The 23771-nt window shown below is 34.6% G+C and overlaps 1 protein-coding gene across 4 annotated transcripts in view; it reads left to right on the top strand.

Annotated features, from left to right (window-relative positions):
* The window catches only part of arhgap15 (Rho GTPase activating protein 15), a 90090-nt gene that overhangs the window by 43681 nt on the left and 22638 nt on the right, over positions 1-23771 (top strand). The window contains exons 1-8 of one of the 4 annotated variants that reach the window (XM_051906493.1): positions 5524-5686; positions 11522-11664; positions 12328-12387; positions 12719-12780; positions 13127-13214; positions 14088-14177; positions 22627-22725; positions 22965-23103. In XM_051906493.1, coding sequence (XP_051762453.1) covers positions 11530-11664; positions 12328-12387; positions 12719-12780; positions 13127-13214; positions 14088-14177; positions 22627-22725; positions 22965-23103 — 673 coding nt within the window. In that variant the 5' untranslated portion in view covers positions 5524-5686; positions 11522-11529. Of the gene's footprint in view, positions 1-5523; positions 5687-11521; positions 11665-12327; positions 12388-12718; positions 12781-13126; positions 13215-14087; positions 14178-22626; positions 22726-22964; positions 23104-23771 lie in introns of those variants that run through there. The other 3 variants (XM_051906494.1, XM_051906495.1, XM_051906496.1) reach the window with 3 other exon arrangements.

Genomic DNA, 23771 nt, shown 5'->3' with positions numbered 1-23771 from the left:
TTTACACAGAACTTCTCCTCATGTTTCATAGATGAGGCCCACTGAGTCTAAATGTGGCTCTAGGTTTGAAAAAAAAAAAAATGTTTCAGTTAGATTGTGTGAGGCCTAACTTTCACCAGCTTTGGCTTTTTGACAAATAATAGATGTGTATACAATTTAATAGAAACAAAAAACATAATAAAACTCCTACAAAAAGTACGGGGCACCATGGTATCAGATGGTGTTTTTTTTTTTGTTTTTTTTTGTCCAATCAGTGTTATTTTTAAAATTAATTTATTTTTGTCTGTAGTCTTTGTTTTAAAAGTGCACTATGAGATCTGGGAAATGCTAACGTTGAAAGCATAGGATCCCACCCTCTCTGCAAATTGCCGTCCAAAGCCACACCTCCTCCAAAACGCATGAGGCAGGCAGGTAGGACATTGTATTTTTTCATTTGGACTGAATATAATAATTGGATGAACATTTTATGGTCCTACGCTATCCACATACGATATATATATATATATATATATATATATATATATATTATATATTTATAAAAATACATTTAGACCGCTTAACATTGCTCTCAGGATATAAGGAGAATTTCAACCAGTATAACAAAAACATTTCTGTAGAGAATCACCTATTGCACCTTTAAGCTGAATAAATGTTTTTTGCATTTTATATGCATTATTTTTAGTCCATTTAACACTGATTAAAATGACAATTTTAGTCAAGTAAAAATTATTTTTTTTAAAACAATTTATAATTTGTTAGAAAATTGTTAGAAAAAAATTATGAATATTTCTTTACTTAAACAATTTAAAGATTGTAAAGATCTATCAACATACATATGTAATATGTGAAAACTGTCCTTTTGTAAAACTGAAGATTGACAAGATTAACTGTTTCAATGATTTCATTGCATAGTAATGCAGGCAACTATACAGTCCACACTTTAGCTCCATGTTTTTGGTCGTATGATAGCTGAATAAAGCCCTTTTAAGTAGATAATAATATCATTCTACCTCCTGTCCTGTCTGTCGGACAATGATTAGAGAACGGCTTTGTTTGCTCGCTTATAATGAAAGAAAAAAAAAGGGAGCTAAAGGGGAGAGAGAGAGTCCTAAGAACATGAGGTCAGAGGCCAAAGCTGTCGGGGGGTCAGAGGCAGCAGTTTGCTTCTGTGACAAGATGAACTGCATTGAGGAGATTTGACCTTTTGTGACCTTGCTGTCACACTGGACTTCTACTAGAGAGAGCGCTGACTTTAATGGACTCCAACCTGCGCACATATATTTGTGTGTGTGTGTGTGTGTATCACACTTTCTCCTTTCATGTTAAAGCGAAGAGAGAGACTCAACAGAGTGACCCCGAGAGAGTAAAAGTGAACCTGACAAGGCAGGATATTAACAAAAAACACATTTATGATCTCTGACATATACATATACAATCCACACATGTATACACATGAAAACACACACACACAAAATATGAATCCATTTCGCCCATCTGTCTGTTTGCGGAAATCGATAGAGAGTAGTAGGGTCATGTGTCAGCAGTGCTGTTCTGGACTTTGCTGCCCTCTAGTGGAAAAACATTATCACTCTGTCTGTCTAATGATGTTTTCACACCTTGAATATTTTTGTAATCTGGTCTATCCACCTTATTTTTCAACGTGGAAGCAAGGTGTTTAATGTGAATGTGCGAGACTTCCGATTTATTGGCCGCTATAGGGAAATACCGAAAAGAATATCAAAGTGCAGTAAACTGTAAAACTGTTTGCGCTACAAACTAGCATGTTTATAATTAAGATACTACATTAAAATAATATGGTAAGAAATACCAATTTGCAATATCAAGCAGCATAACAAGCTGTTTTTTACAGTTAAAAATAACTGGAAGCGAATGACATCGGAAGCCAGACACATTAAATTTACAAATGGCCACGCCCGCTCTTACCTAAATATAAGGTGGATGGTTTTACACATTTTTACACATAGATTTTTGATTACATTGCATGTCTGTGTTTTTTGGAGCAGAACATTATTCAAAATATATTTATGCATTTTAATATTAGCTTTATGCCAATGGGCATCATTAGATGTGTGTTTTGTGAACAGGAGTTTCTCACACCATACCTCATAGTTGTGTTTGTACTCACTGAGGGCTCCACTTCCTGCTATTGAAACAACAGCACTCTTCATTTCTGCGGCCTTATAAGCCCTAAAACACACACACCACTGATGATTCAACCAAACACTCACGCAAATCTCTCAATGTTCGTAGATTTAATGCTTTGACATGATTGATAAAGAAAATATTAAAGACCACTTCAGATGTCCTCACAACTCAGTTTGGACATTTTCAAACTCATTTAAATAACTTTTCTATGTGAATATATTTTAAAATGGAATTTATTCCTTTGATAGCAAAGCTCATTTTTTTCAGAAGACATTACTTCAGTCTTCAGTGTCACATGATCCTTCAGAAATCATTCTTATATGCTAATTTGGTGCTCAAGAAACATTTATTATTATTATTATCAACACTGAAAACAGTTGTGCAACATAATATTTTGATGAACAGACAGTTCAAAAGAACTTGTATGAGAAATAGAAGGGGTTTTTTTTGTACTTTTTTGCTTTGCTGTCACTTGATTAATGCATCCTGGCTGAATAAAAGTATTGATATTGTACAAAATAAGATATGACTGTACAAATAAGATACGACTTGGCTCATATTAAAAGGAACAGCTTCATTTTTTCAAACAAGGTTTCAGTTTAGGATTTGGGTAAGCAGTTGGGCTTTATGCTTAGGTTTGTACAATGACCCTATACACATTGACATTATATTAACATCTTGTACGAATTATTATTACTTGAGCCCTTTATTTTCCAACCCATCCCTCTTTTTCTCTACCCCTTCCTCCACTCAATCTCTTTCTCTTTGTCTGATCAAAGAGCCCCAGTTCTGTCAATGTGAGGTGCTGTTTGGGATTAACACACCTCTGGTTCAAGGTTTAATCTAGACTCAGACATGGGAACTGAGTTTGCTGGCCATATGTCCCGGCGGAGACGAGGAAAGAGGTCGGACCACACCACCGGGCCTCGGCCTTAGACCTAAACACCTCTGAAGATATTCATGATGAAAGGTGTTCTCTGAAGCCTCTCTCTTTTTATTTGCTCACAGCTTTGTCTCAGAAGTTTCTTGTTTATCGACAGGCTTAAAGATTCTGTTCACCTGTCCTCACCATTAAAGAGAAAGAAAAAAACATTTGTCCCTCTTCTCTTTCTCTATCTTATTTAGCCATCCGCTCTCTCTAAGATGAAGTGACAGAGCAAACATACATCACACAGCAGTGGAGTTTGAGTGTGACCGGGCCGGCTATTCACCCTGCGTGTTTCATAAACACTGGATTAACCCCACTCACACACAGCACCTCGTTCACAGGGTGACGCCCCTGCGGCCGTAATACAATCTGACATTGTTTGTGAACTCCAGCACATTCCTGCCACTAATTCTCTTTCTGTCTAACTGTCCCCACCTCCTGCACGCTGAAACATTAGCTCATGTCCACGCTTTCATTCTTTGAAGAGGGAAAGTTTGCCAAAATGATTAATACAGGTCTTGATAGTGATTTAAATTGATTTAGATAAATGGAACAAAAGGATGGAATGAAATCCAGATTAAAAATAAGTGAATATAGGGCAAGCATCACCATACTTCCATACACCATACAAAATAAAATAAATCATTGAGACCAGGCTGTGGGCTCAGTTAGCAACTTTTTCTCCCATCTAAAGCAGGGACTGTCAGCCTTTTTTTTTTTCAACGTATGCTCCATTTGTGTTGCTTATGTTCAGTAGGCCTACTACTTTACTGCACTACGTTTACTGTACATAGTATCATATAACCTCACCTGCTTAGGCTGTTTTAAACAATACAAAAGACCTACCTTACTGCAGTTCTGAATGAGCGAATTTCATGAAGCCTCTTAATATCACATTTCACCCCGAAATCATGTCATGAGTTATCGAATTTCCTTGATAATTTAAGATAATGGCTACTTTATAACTAGCAACATATCATGTAGACTAACTTCCAGAACTCTGAAATATATATTCTTCCCGGCGCACTGTTAAGTGATTACTGTAGATTGTTTTTTAATAATAATAAAATAATAAGATTAACAAACTAACAAAAACTTACATATTATATAGGCTTTGGTTTTTAGTGCTACGCATGAGATCCTCATTCTGTGAGAGTGTTTGTCCATCTAGTGGCTGAATTAAAGTACTGCTCGTGGATGTTGTGGACAGAAAGCTCTAGTAAACGGGTTATAACTTGCTTTAATACATTTATTGGTTGTATATGGGTGCAGAAATACAGATAAATTATGACTTATTGTTAAAAAGGTCGAAGTCGGTTATATTGTAATGTATTTTTTACATTATAAAATGTTTCGTTGTTTTCTCTCTAAAGTTAAGGGTCTCCATCTAGTGGCCTAAGCGGGCTCTGCATTCAGTATACATTTAAACTCCTCAGCTCGTTATTGTAGTTTGATTGTAACCCTTTAGAAATAATTACAGCTTCATAAAAGAACCAGATTATATGTTAAAATATACAAAATATTGCCATTAATAAATAAATAATTAAATAATGGATTATCACCTTTTAAGTTTGATTTAGGTGCTTATATTAATACTACACTGCATCTCTAGAGAAACCGAGAAGAAACTGTGCTGACTTTGACATTAATGCTACAAACATTTCTAGAAACATTTCTGGAAATATATAGAATTCTTCTTATTCTTAATAATAATAAGTAGAAGAAGAAGATTTTGTTTTTTTGTGAAATTTTGTTATCACTATTATTAAGTGACCCAAATCTCCAAGATATTCTTATTTTATTTTTTAGATTTTTTTAATTATTTTATTTTTTAATTATTATTATTTTATTTTACTGTAAAATCACAAAGACTGAGAATGGGTGAGGGGCTTCAAACCACATGCCATTATACTGTTTCCTGTTTGAACTGAGCCAAATAGGGTTATGGTGCACCAAAGATATATTTAAATGTACACCCTCAGACAGTTGAAATGGAAAATAATCTGGTTAGACTTCATAAAAGAGAAAAGAGTGAAAGAAAACAAAGAAAGAATAAAATAAAAATCAGCATTACGTATATATATATTTAGTTTTAAAGAGAACAAAAAATAATGTAGGCAGATGTCACAGTAATGCAAATACAAAAAAAAAAATCTTTAAAATATTATGTATTATGTGAATTAGATGGAAAATCACTACCTTCAACATTTATACAGACCCAAAAACCAAAGTGATTTGACCCCAAAACCAGTTCTAATTTATCCAATCTTCTCCAAAATAAGAGTCAGTCTGATCATCATATCTATCTCTATTGGAGACATTTCAGACTGAAATGGTGCTGATCTCCTTTTATCTGTTCTTGTGAGCTCTAACAGCAGCCATCTTGAATGAAACTGTTGTCACAGGCCTCAGGAAGTGAAGAGTGTGTGATAGCAGAAGCCCCATGTATGCACTAATGCTTGCACATCTTGAGAGACGTAGTGTTTGAGTGTCCCATGTGACTTGTACACTTCCTCCAAACGACACTTTCTCTCTCTGTCTTTGCTGAAACAGGTTTTGAGCAGTATTTTTTGGAACCCGACTGAGAACCAGGTACGAGTGTCCAATTTATACATTTTTAGGATGGCAGCACTGGGGAATGACAGAATATATGAGAAAATGTTTTGTGGTTACTGAAGATTTACTGATGGTTGCTTACATTCTAAGCTAGATGCAAACCTGTTTCTATAAGCTAGATCTTGATCCTAATTTAATATTTCTCTTCTGCATATCAAGTAAATTATGCTTAAAGAAAAGTAGGTCCATATAGGGACAGATATGTGTTATTTTACTTGCATATCTAGAGCTAATTATTATGTATATAAATTTAAATATGTATATATATATATATATATATATATATATATATATATATATATAAAGCATTATCTAATATTAATAGTATTATTGATCTTATTTATACAATATGGCAATTTGTCAGATCAGCTAAAGAAGTTTTGTTTCTTGAACTGAAATGTTTTGATGCCTTGATTATATGTGAACTAAATCTTTGCACGCAAAATTCCCAAAAATTATGCCAAAAATGTCAGAACTGATAAGTTGCTTGTTAAAAATGTATATTTTTCAAATTGTAGCTTCTATTGACAAGTCAGTACCCTTAAACAGGAGACTGCAGACTGTTGCCCACTCTTAAACCACTGTAAGAAAGGCGACTTTTCATGCACGACAGAAAGTGGCACTGTTTCCGCTATGCTATGCTTTTTTTTTTTTTAAAGATTTATTTATTTCCTGTCATGCTACAGTGTGTTATCATAGCAGCAGCGGATTTCATGGTTTACCAGCCAGAGAAACACTTTAAATAACTATACATATAGAAAGAATCTTTGACATGTTTACAAATTATAGTCCAATTGAATTCACAAAAATGAAAGTAGATTAGTGGCTGATAGAATTATCACTATCTAAAACCTGTTAAGAACCGACAAAAATGGCTGTTAGTGTGAAGTGCACTGTAGAGTTTTGCAAGAGCTGGTTGTTTATTTTGACGTAAACCATTTAAAGACAAATTAAGGGAAATTATTAAAACTTTTTATTCTTGTTTAAGTGTATATATAAATATATGTGCATCTAACGTAAAATGTAGTAGTTGAGAAGCTTAGATTCTGTTAAAAAAAAAAGGCATGACAGATCAGTTCCTCCACTCTCTGGCCGATGGTGCAATTACTCTGTTGAAACATTCACAAGAAACATATTATATAAAAAACTGCTAACAGACAGCAAAAGAAATAATGACACAATAGTGAAATATGCTGAAGAAAACATCCAAATGTAGTTTCGATATATGTAGGCCTTAAACATTTAACATTTTATAAACATTTTATAAAAGCTCAAACTTCAAATTGTTATTGTAGCTTAGAAGATTAAATCAATTCAAGAAGTGAATTCAGCCCATAACATTTTAAATATATTGATACATTTTATTTTGATTTTGTCAAAGTGACTGAACTACAATGGAATTGATTGCAATTCTAGTTTGATGCATTCCTTTTTGTAAGCAAAATACATTTAAAATATTAAAGCTGCAAGCAGCGATGAAAGGGCCCTCGCATCCGGGGCCACCGCCACCTGGTGGCCTCAGGAAAACAGTGAATAGTGGGTGACATGCATGAAAGCAAGTAAATACAAATACGGGAGAAATATAACAAAGTCATTTTGACGTGCCACACTTCCTGCTGCCAACAGGTGGCGCTTTGACTATAACTGAATATTGCCATGTAGATGTCCTCAGGTCAGGACTATTATCAAATGTGAAGTTTGGAGCAGATCGGACATTGTATGTCTGAGTTACAACAACTTCCTTTTTCGTGGCGTTAATCACATACATTAGCACCAAGTGTTGCATGATTTAACGTGTTTCTAGCATGTTTGGTACTTCATGGCATATACAAATGTGTTTCTGGGAGTGAATTACAGTGCAAAGCATGCCATTTCCTGTTGCCCTCAGGTGGCGCTATGACTAACTGAATATTGGCATATAGATGTTTTTAGGCCAGGACTCTTATCACACATGTGAAGTTTGGGGCAGATCGGACACTATATGCCTGAGTTACAAAAGCTTCCTGTTTCATGGCGAAACATCAGACTTTGTCAGGCCGCCACAGACACGCCCTTTAGCGAAAACTCAAGACCTTCGCAATTTAACATCACTAAGTCCTTAAGATTAGACTGACCAAATATGATGTTGATCTGGTTAAATCTCTATGAGGAGTTAATCACAGTGTAAAACATGTCATTTCCTGTTGCCCGCAGGTGGCGCTATGACTGTAACTGAATATTGCATTGTAGATGTCTTCAGGCCAGGACTCTAATGAATCATGTTAAGTTTGGGGCAGATCGTATATTGTATGCCCAAGTTACAACAGCTTCCTGTTTCAAGGCGAAACATCAAACTTTGTCAGGCCTCCATGGACACGCCCTTCAGCGAAAACTCAAGATCTTTGCAATTTAACGTCGCAAAGGCCTTTATATTAGACTGACCAAATATGATCTTGATCTGATTAAAGCTCTAGGAGGAGTTTGTTATAGTACAACGTCTGGAAATGGCAAAAACTGCAAAAAGTTTGCAAAGAAAATTCAAAATATCTCACTTCCTGTTGGTTTTCAGATTTTGCACCCAGGGACTTTTTTGTAGGTGTTGGGCTGTTACATGTGTTTGCCAAATTTCATACTTGTCTGTGAAACGTAGCGCGAAGGCCGCTTAATTGAAAGAGGTGGCGCTATCAAGCTATTTTGCCACACCTAATTCTGAAACCCATATCTGACGTAAATTTTCAACACTTCTGATGCGTGTGCAAAGTTTCATGAGTTTTTGAACATGTTTAGGCCCTCAAAAATGCGATTCATTTCGGAGAAGAAGAAGAATTGACCAAGCAATTACAATTTATTTTACTGTGGCATGTGCTACTACAAAGCCAACTAATGGTAGGTAAGACCGGTGCAAGTTGTCACATGGGGAAGTTGTCGCCAGGCCTACACTCTACACAAGGTTCTATATAAGGAAAATATTTACAGCTGAACTAAGTTGACTTCACTGTTTTCTCCAGAGCTACTGTATAGATAAATGAACTTAATTAATAACTAATGATTTTTACAACAAAATGAGTCAATACAAGTACTTATTGTACTTAAGCTGGACAATGACACTATTTTCTTCTAGAGCTGCTCTACAGCCAACACAAACTTTGTTACATTATTTTCCTGCTATTACTGTAAAGCTGCTTTGAAACAATCTGTGTTGTAAAAAGCGTTATATAAATGAAGGTGACTTGACTTGACGTAATTTTTTTTCTACGTTTTAAGTATGTTTACGAGTTGTTTAATTCATAAAACTTAAAGTTAAAAATGAATTCAAACCAAATCAATTAATTAAAACTAAATCCATAAAATGATCCCATGTTAGGAACCCCCCTAAAAGGTTCTATATGAAGCGCCTGATGATGAAATCACCCTTTAAGGTTCTATATAGAACCTATTCTTCTAAAGGCCCACTCACAGCATCCACACCAGTGGATGATATCATTCAGTTTATTCAAGGCTACGTCTACATTAATCCAGATACATTCAAAAATGGTGTTTTCAAATCAAAATGCTCCCTGTCCACACTAACATTTTCAATTGTTTTTCAAACGTTGCTCATCTACACTGAAACTTTTGAAAATACTTAAATCACCTTACTGCACATGCGTAAAACATAATAAAAGCTCATGAGATGATGCTGAGAGAGCAGACATAACGTTCTCACACTTCTGGCATGATCATTTAATTAGCAAAATTCCCATCACTCAGTGTTGCACCCAGGTCACACTCAAAATCGAATGGTCTAAAATGCAATTGTCATCATGTTTTGCTGCAGGACAGCAATTGCAAGGACATTTTCTGTTGCAGGAATACAACATGAAGATTTTACAAAGGAACTTTTGTCCTTAGCAACACTCTGAAAGTAAATAGCAGGCACAACAATGCCGGTATAACCATAGATATTATTGGTACAATATGCATCACATGACTAAACATGTGTCATCGTTTTCGAATACCTCTGTTTTCACAGTCAGCACTACATCACGAAAATGGCATTTTCAAATGTATACACTTGGAAGAGCATTTTCAAAAAGTTCCGTCTTTGATGACAAAAACACTGTCTCAGTGTGGACAGAAGGTCAAAATGGAGAGAAAAACATGCGTTTTCAAACCAAAACGTATTAGTTTGGACAAGGCTTAAGCGCACGCTGCAGTTTTGTCATTTAGGGGCTGTTTACACGACACAGTTTTTAACTAAAAACAGTGGCGTTTTGGGGGCCTGAAAACACAAACTTTTGAAAATGAGTTACAAAGTGCAAGTTTTGAAAATGATACTGTTATTGTCTCAGAGTAAAGCACAAAAATGCGGATTTGTGAAAATGGTGACGTCATGCACATGTGTATTATGTGTTCAGTCTATGGACGCATAGTTTTTCTTTACAAAGTGACATTGCCAACTACTGGCCTGGCATGCATAATACAGCATTTTAATCATTTTTGCAGATCAACGTTGTAGTCTGTATGCGAAAAACGGAAAGGAAAAAAAGTACCATTAAATGCTCGAGCTCCTTAAAGCAGGATGGATTCTGATTGGCTGTGACAGTTGGGTTATGGAAGTAAAAACTCCATTCATTTTCTCCATAAGGAAATAGATTTTGAACAATAACTTATAAACCTTCAAAGACCTATTGTGAGCTATGAGATTGTTAATCCATGGTATTTGCTTCTGCTGAAGCCATCAGCCTGCATTATTTCAACCTATTTCTAAAATAATCGTGTTTAACAATGGAATTCCTGGTAAAAAACTACATTACCCATGATGCTGGACAGAAAATTACACCAATCAGAGAGTCAAGCTCTTTAGCTCTGCCCACTCCCATGAAGCACTACGAATGGCATTATCAAGTTGATCTCCCTACACTCTTAAAATACTGAAATGTTTGTTATATATATGCATATTTTGCAATAAACGTAAAATATATTGTTTTTATACATATAATAAACATTTGTAAATGAGTAGTTTTATATTTCTCCATCATTTTTTAATTTGATGCTGTTCACAATGCTTCATGGGATTGTAGTTCTTTCCCTCACTAAAACGGTTAAGTGCACAGTCTTGTACCTTTTGTCTTTTTGTCCGATTTTCAGGGTTTTTTTGCTTCAAATCAAAGTTTGAAGTGTTGTGATTCACCTCGTATCTGTTTGGCTTGGTTCATTGCTTATAATTCTTTAACAAAGACTATTTTATAATCCCTATGGGAAAAATACATGAAAAAACAAACAACTTCCGGAACCAGCACCGCTGAAAAGGTGGCTTTAAATGCGGCCTCCAAATGTGTCCCAGGAATATTTTTCATAAAATATTGTCACTTTTTTTAATGCTATTTATAAATTGAAATTTTGGTAACACTTTACAATAAGGTTTCATTAGTTAACATTAGTTAACTACATTAGTTCATATGAACTAATAATGAACTGCACTTATACAGCATTTATTAATCTTTGTTAATGTTAATTTCAACATTTACTAATACATTATTAAAATCTTGTTAACATTAAATAATGCACTGTGAACTAACATGAACAAACAATGAACAACTGTATTTTCATTAACTAAAGTTAACAAAGATTAATAAATACAGTAACAAATGTATTGCTCATGGTTAGTTCATGTTAGTTAATACATTCACTGATGTTTAACTATTGAACCTTATTGTAAAGTGTTACCGAAATTTCTGTTGGCCAAAACAATTCTTTAATTATTTTTGTGTCTGACTGATGCATTGTTCATATTTTCAGCCAATCAAAAATGATAAATGACAGATTTTATGTTATTGCTATTTTTTTCAGTGTCAGCAATGCAGAAGCAGCCAGCAATGGTGCTTCCTGGAGCCGTTCAGATGAGGATCAAGAGCTCTCAAAGCAACACTGGCGAGAGACTCAGCCAGACAAAGTCTATGGTCTTACCAGAGCCTGACACACTACAGAAACCTGTGAGCATGAGCGCAATCACACGGTCCAAGACCAATTAAATTATTTTATGCCTCTCTGTCCATCTATGTTGCATGAGTATGTGTAACTACAGGCAACATGTTATTTGCAGCATTTCCTGTTGCATTGGCTGTTTTTTTAGAAACAGACACAGAACAGCAGAGGGCAGGCCAGCACTGCTGCACAGGGCCGGCTGCTTTTACTGCTGGGAAAATTGAGCCGTTTTCATCAACCTAAAACTAACACAAAACATAAAATAAGCTTTATTGTTACTGTAATAATAATTTTATGTGGTAGTTTGTACATTTTTATGATAAGCAAATCTTACACTAAATTGTAGTTTTATTCAGAATTATGATCGAAGATGAAATTAAGTTAAATGTAAGATGTTACATAGAAATATGTAACATGCATATAAAAAAAAAAATAGTGCAGTGACATTACAAAGCAAACCTTTCGCTGTAGGAGAAATCAAATGACCTGATAGGATATAATCTGTAGTTTGATAGAACATTTAAGAAAGATGCATGTATATGTCTCCAAAAAATAATTTTAAAATAAATTACAACATTTTTTGGTCGTATCATGATCCATAATCTCATTCAGGCAAAAGAATATTATTTGGGTGAGAGATATTCACTTAGCAACGCATGCTCTTTGTTTAGATCAACCGCCACCGGAGGAACCAGTCTCAGCATAACATTGATGGTTCTGTTGGGCCGCAGGTATGATCTATCGTACCTCATCCATTATCACCATCGCATAAAATTGGGTTTTTGGATGTGAGAGCCAGAAAAGCCAGCAGTGAATGATTTACGCTCACAAAAGTTAATCATATAATGATTATTTTGAAGAATGGAAATCTGAGCTGTATAAACAGAGTTTAGTGTTTCATTACACAAGAAATGGGATGGTTTCAAAATTAACCAATAAAATAAATTAAAATGCAGCAGCCAACCAGAGTGTTTTTAAGCTTCTGTAATTTTTTTATTTTTTTTATTTATTTATTTTTTATTTTGGAATACTAAATATTTTTGTGTTCCTGTTCTGTAACAGACTGTATTAAAAGGAGAATATTTGAACAAAGCCAAAATTGCTGAAGGAGGAAAGAAATTACGGTTTGTCTGTCTATCTATCTATCTATCTATCTATCTATCTAGAGTGAGTTTAGTCACACTTTAGTTTGGGGAATACATATTCACTATTAACTACGACTTTTGCCACAATAAACTCCTAATTTAATAGTTAGTTGTTGTAGTGGTTAAGTTTAGGTATTGGGTAGGATTAAGGGATGTAGAATATGGTCATGCAGAATAAGACATTAATATGTGCTTTATAAGTAATAAACAGCCAATATTCAAGTAATATGCACGCTAATAAGCAACTAGTTAATAGTGAGAATTGGTCCCCAAACTAAAGTGTTACCATGAGTTTAAAGTGTAATAACCTCAATTATTTTCACAGGAAAAACTGGACTTCAACCTGGGTTGTACTTTGCTCCAATCAACTATTATTCTATAAAGAGAGCAAACAAGAAGCTGTGGCAAATTTGGTAAGACCAGAACACATATTTGCACACATCCAATGAAAAAAAACAATGAACAAATATTTCTGTCAACTGATAAATGTTACCTTTATAATAAAACAAATATATGAATAATGTGTAAAATGAGGAAAATAAAACATAAAAGAATTTAATGAATAGATACAGTTGTGCGTAAAGCAGCATAACTGTTAGCAACTGGGTGGGGAAGCATAATGATTTCCATATTCGTCTCAGTTCTTAACTTTGCTTTGATCCTGACTATTTAAAACACTGCTGAAAAAAGAAATATTCATCATGCATGGGATATCATGCACAGGACTTTACTGCCATATTCTTACTCTGCTGATTTGAGCAGCATGTGGCAGTGATAGAGACATGAGGTAAAGAAGAATAGAGGTTTACTACCTTCACGTACTTGTCATGCTTGTAAATGGTATGTCGAGGCCATCGATGGGGTCAACTTATATTAGTTTCAACATCACTCATGGTCAAGTGGCCATAAAGCCCCCGAGCTCTCTGCCATTTCTTAGGGCAATACGCACAGAGGTTATCAGGATGAAGTTAAGTATTTTTGCCACCTCATTAAAACCGTAGGACTGTATGAAATGCCTCTTTACATAGCTTAAAAACCTGACATGGAACTTTTGTATTATTTCTGCTGAGCACAAACAAAGCAATTTAAATATAAATGTGAAAATCTCCTGACAAAATGTCATCAATTATTATAAAATGTTTGATTTAATAGGCGGCCTGTCCTGTATCAAAACATTGTGTTCGTCAATTGTTTATTATTTCACAGAGTCACGTAAGACATGAGAAACGTGGTGTTTCTATTAGTATCTTGGCAAACATTTTAATGTAATTGTACTTTTTCCACAGAAACCAGGTGGTAAAGCAGATGGCGTGGATCTGTGTGGGGCTGTAATCGAGTGGACAACAGAGAAATCCAGTCGAAAGAACGTGATTCAGGTAGGACAGTCGAACACACTGAGCCAAAGTTCATCCTTTCATCCATTTTATTGTCCGTTAAAACAGGAAAAACTATTCAGAAACTAATAAATGCACTGCAGTCTCAGTAGCTATATAATACAGATGCATATTATCTAGTAAATCTTGATAGTGAAGATTTGCCGGAAGTGCCATCGGTCTTGATCTTGTGTCACAAGGTCTCACTTCTAATAACATCTTGGCCTTCCTGCTTCATCTCTAATAATCTGTCCTTCCTTTTTCAACTCATACTTTTTAAGATCACAGCTTAACCAAACTGCTCAATACATTTATGAAGTCTCAAGGGATTGGAACATCTACAGAGAAACCCAATTGCTTAGTGAGCTTAGCGTCCACTTTCACCAGCCTTGATATTGTCTGTCGAAGATGGTGTCATACCTCTTAAAAACCCTTAAGAGAAAATATACACAGTCTTTCATCTGCATACTAGTGATTGGATGAATCTTTCAGGATGCAAAGTTCTTTAACATCCAAAAGCATCTCCTGACATTTCTGTCCAGTCATTGTTGTGATGAAGACTTTTTATTAGGACTTATCTAAAGAGAGATAATCTTTCGACTGGTGTGCAAAATGCTTATCAATAGATTGATAGCAGAGTTAGCTCTCATAATGAGGCAAAGCGAGGATAAAAAGCCGATTTCTGATCTCATTGCGCACTTATAATATCTTATCACCGCCACTGTACTTGCTGTCCAGTATTTTGCCCAGAAATCTTTTTTTTTTTTTTTCTGCAGGAGAGATTAAAAAGGCATTAAGCAGTAATCTTAAATAATCCCAAACTCTCACACAGAAAAAAGTGCATGTAATGATGGTACCAAGCCATTTCGTAGTCTGCCACCACTGTCAATCAACCTCAACCGGGATTAGAAATTAGTGTGCAGGCTCGTTAATTCAGCAGCGTGGAGAGTTAGATTTGCAATCTGTGAGGCATTCATCCGAGGTCTCGAAGATCTGCTCGGCTTAGGGCAAGACAAAACACTTGTGTCAGATTGAGGGATAGTTGTGATTAAGGAAGTTCACGTTCTTTCATTGGAGGTTTTGATCAGTGTCTTAAGCATCTGGAGTTGACTTTCATTCCTTTTTGTGCTTCTGTCACTGCTGATATTAACCTTAAATGCTGGTGCAGATCCTTATATCTCTGCTAATACCAGGATTACAGCATTTATCAGTTGAAACTTAGCAGCCTTGAACCTCAATCATAACGCTGGAGGTACTTTATTTAGCAATTTTGCAAATTAACTTATTTAAAATGGCCATAAATTTGGAAATTGTGCACCAAGGGCTGGAATATAAGTTTTGCTGAAGACATACACTACCGTTCAAAAGTTTGGGGGTCGGTAAAGAAAGATCTTATGTTCACCAAGGCTATATTTATTTGATCAAACATACAATAAAAACAGTAATATTGTGAAATATTATTACAATTTAATGTTTTCTATGTTAATACATTTTAAGATGTAATTTATTCCTGTGATGGCAAAGCTGAATTTTCAGCATCATTACTCTAGTCTTCAGTGTCACATGATCCTTCAGAAATCAGTCTACCAGTATATGCTGATTTAGTGCTGAAGACAAATTTCTTGTTATTATTATTATTAATGTTGAGAACAGTTGTGCTGTTTAATATTTTTTGTGGCAATCTTGAAACTTTTTTCAGGATTCTCTGATGAATATAAAGTTCAGCATCTGTTTGAAGCAAAAATACTGCCACTCCTTGCTGAATAAAATTAATTTATTTATAAAAAAAATCACCAAACTTTTGAATGGTAGTGTCAGAAATCTTTCATATTACTGTGATATGTGGCAAAGCACATAACATTTATAGCAACTAGTGAGTAAAAATCAAGATGCATTTATTCTGTTCTTGAACCAAGAATCAATAAAAATTCTCATCACAATGTTGTTTAGCAGTTTGACTCTCACAGACTTTCTGGTTCATTTAAAAGGGTTATGAACCCAGAGAGACATGCATTTATCACTTTCAAAGCTCCCAAACTAAATCTGTTTTCCTATGCACAGATGAAACTCTAGAGCTTCTGAGAACACCACGTTTCTTTTAGAGAAAGACCACTGAAACGACTGATTTTAGCATCACATTGAATTCAACACGAAACTAAAAGTATGACTGAATCTGCAAAATTTCTAATTTCACCATTTGTGTAGTCAGATTAACAAATTTCAACCCAAAACTTCATTGTATGGACAGTTAAAACATTGTTCAAAATATCTTCTTTTGTTTTCTGCAGCAGAAAGAAAGTCATACAGGTTTGGAACCAGCATTGTTATTGTTAACTAAAAAAATAGTGACTAAATATTAGCCCTTGCAGTTTTAAAGGGTAGATTAACCCTTTACATCTTACCTGTGTGAGAGAGAGGGAAAAAAAACAAGTACAGAGTATTTTCATTGTACTAAACAACCCACAAAAAAGTATTATCTTCCAAAACATTCATCCTGAACACCAAAGTCCTTTCTTGCACAGCCTATCAGTTTCAGTTCAGCAGGAAACAAAAAACATCAGACAATGGAAATCCAATTCTCATCGCATCCGTGTATGCGTCACCTGCATGTAAAAGACTATCAAATCTAGCAATCCTGTTACACAAAAGCGACTGCACTAAGACCTTACAACCGCCTCATATTATTGACAATAGTTGCCCGGCATGAGTGTTTGAGAATCAAGAGGAAACATCTGAAGTTGATTGAATATCATATGCTGGCATGTGGCGTCAAGCTGGAGAGACAGCAGAGCTAAAACTCAAACTATTGCACTCTCCTTTCACCTGACACATACTTTGAACATGAATTAAAGGGGGAATCCTTGGCTGAGGTCAAGTCAGACAGGGCGAACATAAATGAATAAATAAATCCTTCCTCAAAAAGTGGACAGAGAATAAGCAGCAATTATGAACCAATTTGTACTGTTTGGAACGAGGCCAGTGGAGGCTATTGCAATGTTTATAGGCACTATGATAAATAGCATGTGGTTGATGTCCATACGCCATCTCCTGAACTGTCCGTGGAAGTGAAGATCTTTGGGCAGGCACTGTCAGATCTCGTGTCTCATGCATCCGGCACCTTTCGGGCATGTTTACTGCAGATTATGACAGACTGACAGGCTTACAGTGAGTAGAGATCTGACTCTTCAAATGGCTTGCCTAGAAGGACTGCTAAGTATCGTGCTTTTGAAAGGACACTTTACAGAATTGAGCTAATGAAGTGATGTATTGTCTAATTACAGAATGTTGTTTAGATTGTCACTCACTGTGGTATATGTAAACAGGCTTAACCTGACTGTCACAGCAGTGGGACGCTCAACGCTGGACTTTCTATCCAAATACATTTGATCCAAATGACATAAAATTGCAGGCTAAAGGCGAAGTGTATTTAGCTATTTGTGAGCAATGTTAGCATCCATTTTAAGAAGTACTTTAAATGTTGACATTTTTTCTTTAAAAAAAAAAAAGTATCTCTTCATTTTTCTTCTTCTTCTTCTTCTTCTTCTTCTTATTTATTCCATCACAGTGTCATTTCCACCATATCTCAAATGATGTTTAGTGTTTATTAGACTTAAGTGATGGAAATTACATTTTTGACATTTTTAAATAAAATGGCTAACTCCTTACTAAGGGTAATTCCATTGCTAGGATTTAATGTATCCTAAATACATATAATTAAATAATATATTCACCCTTTTTGGCAATTTGTGGTAATTAAAAGTAAAATTTACGCTAAAAAAACGGCAGCTATGGTTGCCAGAACTTTACCGTAAAAAAAATACGGTAGCAACGTTTTAGGTTTTAGGGGACAGCACTTAGTTTACTGTCTATTTTACAGTTCAAACCGTATAATTTAAAGGTTTATATTGTGATAATTACGGTTCATAACTGTTTATTTTACACACTGTAAAAAAAATTAAGTTAAATTTACGGTAAAAAAAACAACGTATTTCATGAAAGACAGTACTAATATATAGAAGGTGCACACAGTGTCATTAACACAAACACTAAACACCATCATGGTAACACACATGAAATTTTAAAAATGCAATAAACATTAATTATTTCAACGAAAATACATCAAATGTGAAGTGTCACGCAGGGAATGTCAATTTACGTTTTTTCACTGTAAATTATACAATGACTTGTTATTTTTCACTTCCAAAAACTTTAAAACTTAAATTTAATGCTATTTTACTGTAAAATTACATTAAATGTACCGTTAGATCTATTACAGTTATTCGCCATATACTACGGAAACTTTCTGTAAACAACTTAACTGTTTTTCACCGTAGCATTTTTACCGTATTTTACCTTTAAAATCACGATCATTTTTTACAGTGCAGTACAAAAATTTTAATTGAAGTTATTAGAAATAGTTTAGTTTATCTTGGATTTTAAAATGTAATAAATGTATAATATTATCTGAGACAAGGGTAAAATAATAAACTCTACACATAAAAGACATTTGAAAAATAAATAATGAATATATGCCAAAAAGTTGCTAAGAAACTCTTAATGCCACCTTCAAGTTGAAATCTGTTTTAATAAAAAAACACTCCTTTGACATACAGTATAAGATTCTAATAGAAAATAGACATTGTGTAGTTTCAAGCACTAGATATTAAATATATTACTGCACCTCTAAGCTTGCGATCACGCAATCTTTTTCTTAAGACCACTTTGCAAGAGGGTTGAAGGAAAGGTATTTGCTTGCCCTCAAAGCTGCTTACATTGTATCAAGCATTAATTTCAGTATTCATAACAAAACAATATACTTTATATTCTGTAATAATCATGGGGTGAACAAAAGGATTTGAGATTCAGACAATAGATTACAAAGGAGATTAAAGCAGCAAAATGACTCTCTCGTAGCAAGTAACATACGATTTACAACGCCTCAGTACAGATAGTTATTGCCCAGGAAAAATAAAGAATTCACTTTTTGTTTTGTTTTGCTTTTTTTCAATTTAAGAGGGTTTTGAACCCTTAATTCAAACCAACATACAAAACCACTGCTAGAGAAAACACATTGTGTAACAATACTTTTGACATTAAAGCTCTTGTGACATCTTTCCAGTTTGACAGCTAGCCCTGCTCGCTTTTAAGTATCATTATTATGTTATTTCTCACTTTGACTTTCAATTCAACTGTTCAGTTGTGGAACTTTTTGTATTTGCAAATTACAACTCACAATTTTAATCAGATCGATCTGATGGTTCAGTCCTTTACGAGAATAGCTTGCTCATTTAAAACTGCAATCTGGTGAATGTCTGTTACAGAAACAGTATTGCCACTCGTGAAACACTTTACGAAGATTTTGTTTCTGTCATTGTTATTATTAATATTTTGAATGCGGCCTATGCAGTCTAAACCATTGAATTAAACATTGTGCATGAGAAAGCATCAGGGGAATGCAGTGCATCTTCCTCCATTCCCTCTGATTTTGCTTTTGTTTTCTCCGGGAAGCCAGCAGCTCTCTAACCCAGACCCATCTCAGGAGTTGTGGAAAATTGGAGATAATTAACCCTACTATCTAATGCGCTTCAAAGTTGAGTTGTGTCTTTATGTAGCTTTCAAATTAATGTTTAATTTAACAGCAAAACACAAATGTTAAGTCACAAATGGCATTCTGGTCTTTGTACCGCTCTTCATAATTAAAAATTAATGAAGAGTCAAAGTGAGAGCCCAGATATTCAAATTCCTCCTCATTAAACAGCGTGATTAAAAGCGTAGTGCTTTTATATGTTATACTCTTTCTTATTTCCACTCACACAACACAAAACTTTCCACTAGTCCCAGTTTTCCAATCAGCTACTTTTTCCTGACCAATAATATTCTTTCACAACATTTTTTAGCATATATATATTCATGATTTGTTATCACAACACATTTTTCTGTTGTCAAATCAACTTAGATAATTAATGTGGTTCAGGAAATACAATAGTTTAAGTTTCTGTTGATTAAATCAATCACCTTCATTGTATTAACTTTTTTAAGTTCAATGAACTCAGCATTTTAAGGCAACCAGGTAACTTATTTTTTTAAGTTAAAACAACTATTCTTTTTTACAGTGAAGCTATCTGGGGCTATTTTCAATGGCAGTAACAAACACTGAGGATTAAATATGAATTCACCAATGGTTAATACAGGATTGTAATGTTATGTTAGTGTATGTAATATTACACTGTAATGGTCCTATTAAGTCACTTTCACTAATATTTAATGCCCACAATAACAAGTTTAAGTTGAAAGCTTAATATGTCACATACACTGTGATGCAAAGACCGTGAAATGTCTGTGCATTTCTTGTAAAAAGTAAGAAAAAAAAATATGTATAGCTATGTATATACAAAATAAATGAAAGTTAACGGATAGGAGAAGAAAGATTGAGAAACTTTGAGAAGAAAATATATAGCGTTAAGCCCAGTGCAGCAGTAAAATCATAAATAGTGCAGCATAAATAGTACAAGATTTGTTGTGTAAGCTGCCCATAACAGCATTAACTGTCCATAGAAATATGTGCGCATACCGCATACTGCAAATATTGGCATTATATCTATGGGCCCTTCGTTTCCATGGGTAGCACCACATGCAGAGATGAAACATGGCATAAATTATGAGAGCTTGATTCTAGGGAGGTATTGGTGAATATAGCAATGGGTAGTTGTTGTTTTTTTTTTTTTCAGAAACAGAGGGGACAGAACTCATGACTCATCAGCTAACGCTCTCAGATAATCTTCATGAAATCAAAGACCAATGTGATGTTTGGTTTTGAAACAGCTTGATTTACAGGATGAGCTATTTTGAAAGACGTGTAAAATGTGTTTCAGTTTAACTTAATCGAGCTTTGGTGTTGAATTTATTAAGGCTGGTTTGGCTTTGAAATACTATTTGAATTATTTGATACATTGCGTGCTGGGTTGTGAAACATTATCACTGTGCTATCTTCCGAATCAAAGTCGACCGGCAATACGTCAGTGGTTCATTTAATTTTGAATGTCCGAAAAGAATGAGAAAAAAGAATGTTGTGTGTCACATGCATAAAATATCTGTCGAATCTGCATAAAAGGGGATCACTGATACTGCACGAGCTTCACGCATTGCAAATCCAGAAAGAGATGTGAAACTGCCATTGAAAGTTTCTGATGACCTGCAGCACAAATATCCGTCATTAAAGTGGATCTGTTTCACCCGTTCGAACCGCCAATGAGGATTCCAACAAGTCCACCCCACTCCAAACTATTACTGTCATGTCCGCAGGCACCCTCCAGGAAAGAAGGAGCTTCAGAACAAACATGCTCTCTCGGATGTTCCACTCTGAAGAATAGAGGGATCGCAAACACACTCTGACAAGAATTGTGCCCCTAACCATTCCCTCTATATTCACTCCATCCCCAAAGAGACTGCTTGATTCCCCCTGCCACCCTCTCTCAAAGTCAGAAAAGTCTGTTTTAAACGGGGCAAACTTTGGACGTCTATGTGTAGTGACTGTATGGGGGGAGAGGGGTTATGGGGTATTCTGTGATCTGGCCTGGTATTTTTAGAGACTGACCACTCTAAAATGATTTTAGGTTTTAGAAATATGCAGTGTCAGTCCTCTTTAAAATAACAAGTATCTCTTCTGTGCAACGGTATTTGACAATTCTGACCTTAGCGTTGGTGTTTGCTTGCATTATTCTGGGAATGTCACTTATTCTGTGCGACTGTGCCATGTGACGTTATGCCAGTCTCAAGAAATAAGTCCAATGTTTAGTCAGGTATCACACTAATAACTTGTCAAAAGGTTTAGTACATCTGAAATTTCTCATTTCTCATTTTATGGTCCTTTTTATGCGTGTAATTGTGTCACTGAGATTTGCCTTCTTCACACAATGTTTATTATTGATTTTCAATAAATAAATAATTTTATAAATAAATAAATAAGTATACTATTTATTAATATATTGCATATTTTTCTTATACATTACCGTTCAAACGATTGGGGTTGGTAAGTCTCTTATGCTCACCAAATCTGCATTTCTCTCAGAAGTTAAAAATAAAAAAAATAATAAATAAAAATACTGGCCCCAACTTTTGAAATACTCTTTTCTTCCAAAATAAAACCAATATTTCTTTGGTTACAGTTATATAAGAAAAAGCAAGCAATAAAAGATCACACCATTTTTAGATTTTAGCTTAAAATTAAATATGTAAAATCAGTAATAGTGTGCAGAAGGTAGATATCAAAGACACAAATACAAAAATAATTGTTCTATTCAATTCTAGGATTATGATGTAGTACAGTTTGATTACTCTATTTATACACGGGTCTTTAATTGGCAGGGGAGTGTTCACACATAGTTTGCCAGCTGTATTTGTTTGAATTAACTTTTTTTTTTAAACTTTAATTTCAACTCTCTTTTACCAACAGATAACCACCCCAACTGGTCATGAGTTTTTGCTGCAGGCAGATCACTTCCCAACCATCTGTAAATGGCATGATGCCATCAAGAAAGCAGTGGACAGTCTGGTATGTCATTTCTTAAAAGACAAAATAGCTTTTTGCACATTTTTACATTAACATGTACTCATCTCTCATCTATACTTTATATGAAGGACTATATCTTAAAAATTGGAATAGGCAAATAAATGGTTAAATACACTAATGCATTAATAGCTACGCATCTAACACTGGGATAAATAAGCAATATTTTTGGATGTTATTTCTGCATCTATCTGATGAATCTTTTATATGATGTTGTGGTGTAGTCGAGTGGAGCTGGAGGCCAGAGCTGTGGTAGAGCGGCCCTACACAGATCCAACAGTACAGAATGTGTCCCCAGACCAACCTGTGAACCCTCCAAACCTAAACCAAAAGAGACCAAGTCTGAACACAGACGCTCCATCAGTGAGTAACACGTGTGTGTGTGTGTGTGTGTGTGTGTGAGAGAGAGAGAGAGAAAGAGAGAGAGAGTGGGGGTGATAACTGGCAATCAGCACAGAGAGTTCAGAAACAGTGAGTGTGTCGGGGTTGCAGACTTGCTTCTCCACTGTTTAATATCCACATTAATGAGTTAACAGTACAGATGATGTTCTGTTCACAGTTTTATGTAAAATAAACCAAATTAAATGTAGGTCATATTTTACCTCAAAATCAAAAATAAATATATATATATATATATATATATTTTTTTTTTTTTTTAAATGGACACTATTTTAGGATTTTTTGCATTTATTTTCTTGACAATTAAGCAGTTCACAATACTGTAACATAAGAAAGAGTTTTTATCTTTTTTCACTTCTGTTAATTCATACTAAGATAGAGTAAAACATTATAATACAGAAACAAGAAAAATGAGAATAATGGAAATTTTCAACAACAACAAAAAAAAAAAAACAGCAACTCAAAAGCAAAATGAATAAAATGTGCTTAATTGTCAGTAATCAATACTTTGTCATGCTACTATATAAAAATCATAATGGTCCTGAAAATAGGCTTCATTATTTTTAAGCAAAATATATATAATTTCCTATTTTCCTTTGATTTGATTTTCATGTTTGTTTACGATTCATTCT

This window comes from Ctenopharyngodon idella, chromosome 9 (assembly GCF_019924925.1).
Source record: "Ctenopharyngodon idella isolate HZGC_01 chromosome 9, HZGC01, whole genome shotgun sequence".
Taxonomy (NCBI): Eukaryota; Metazoa; Chordata; class Actinopteri; order Cypriniformes; family Xenocyprididae; genus Ctenopharyngodon; species Ctenopharyngodon idella.
Note: the sequence above shows the minus strand (reverse complement) of the source record. Positions and strands in the feature narration are given on the sequence as shown.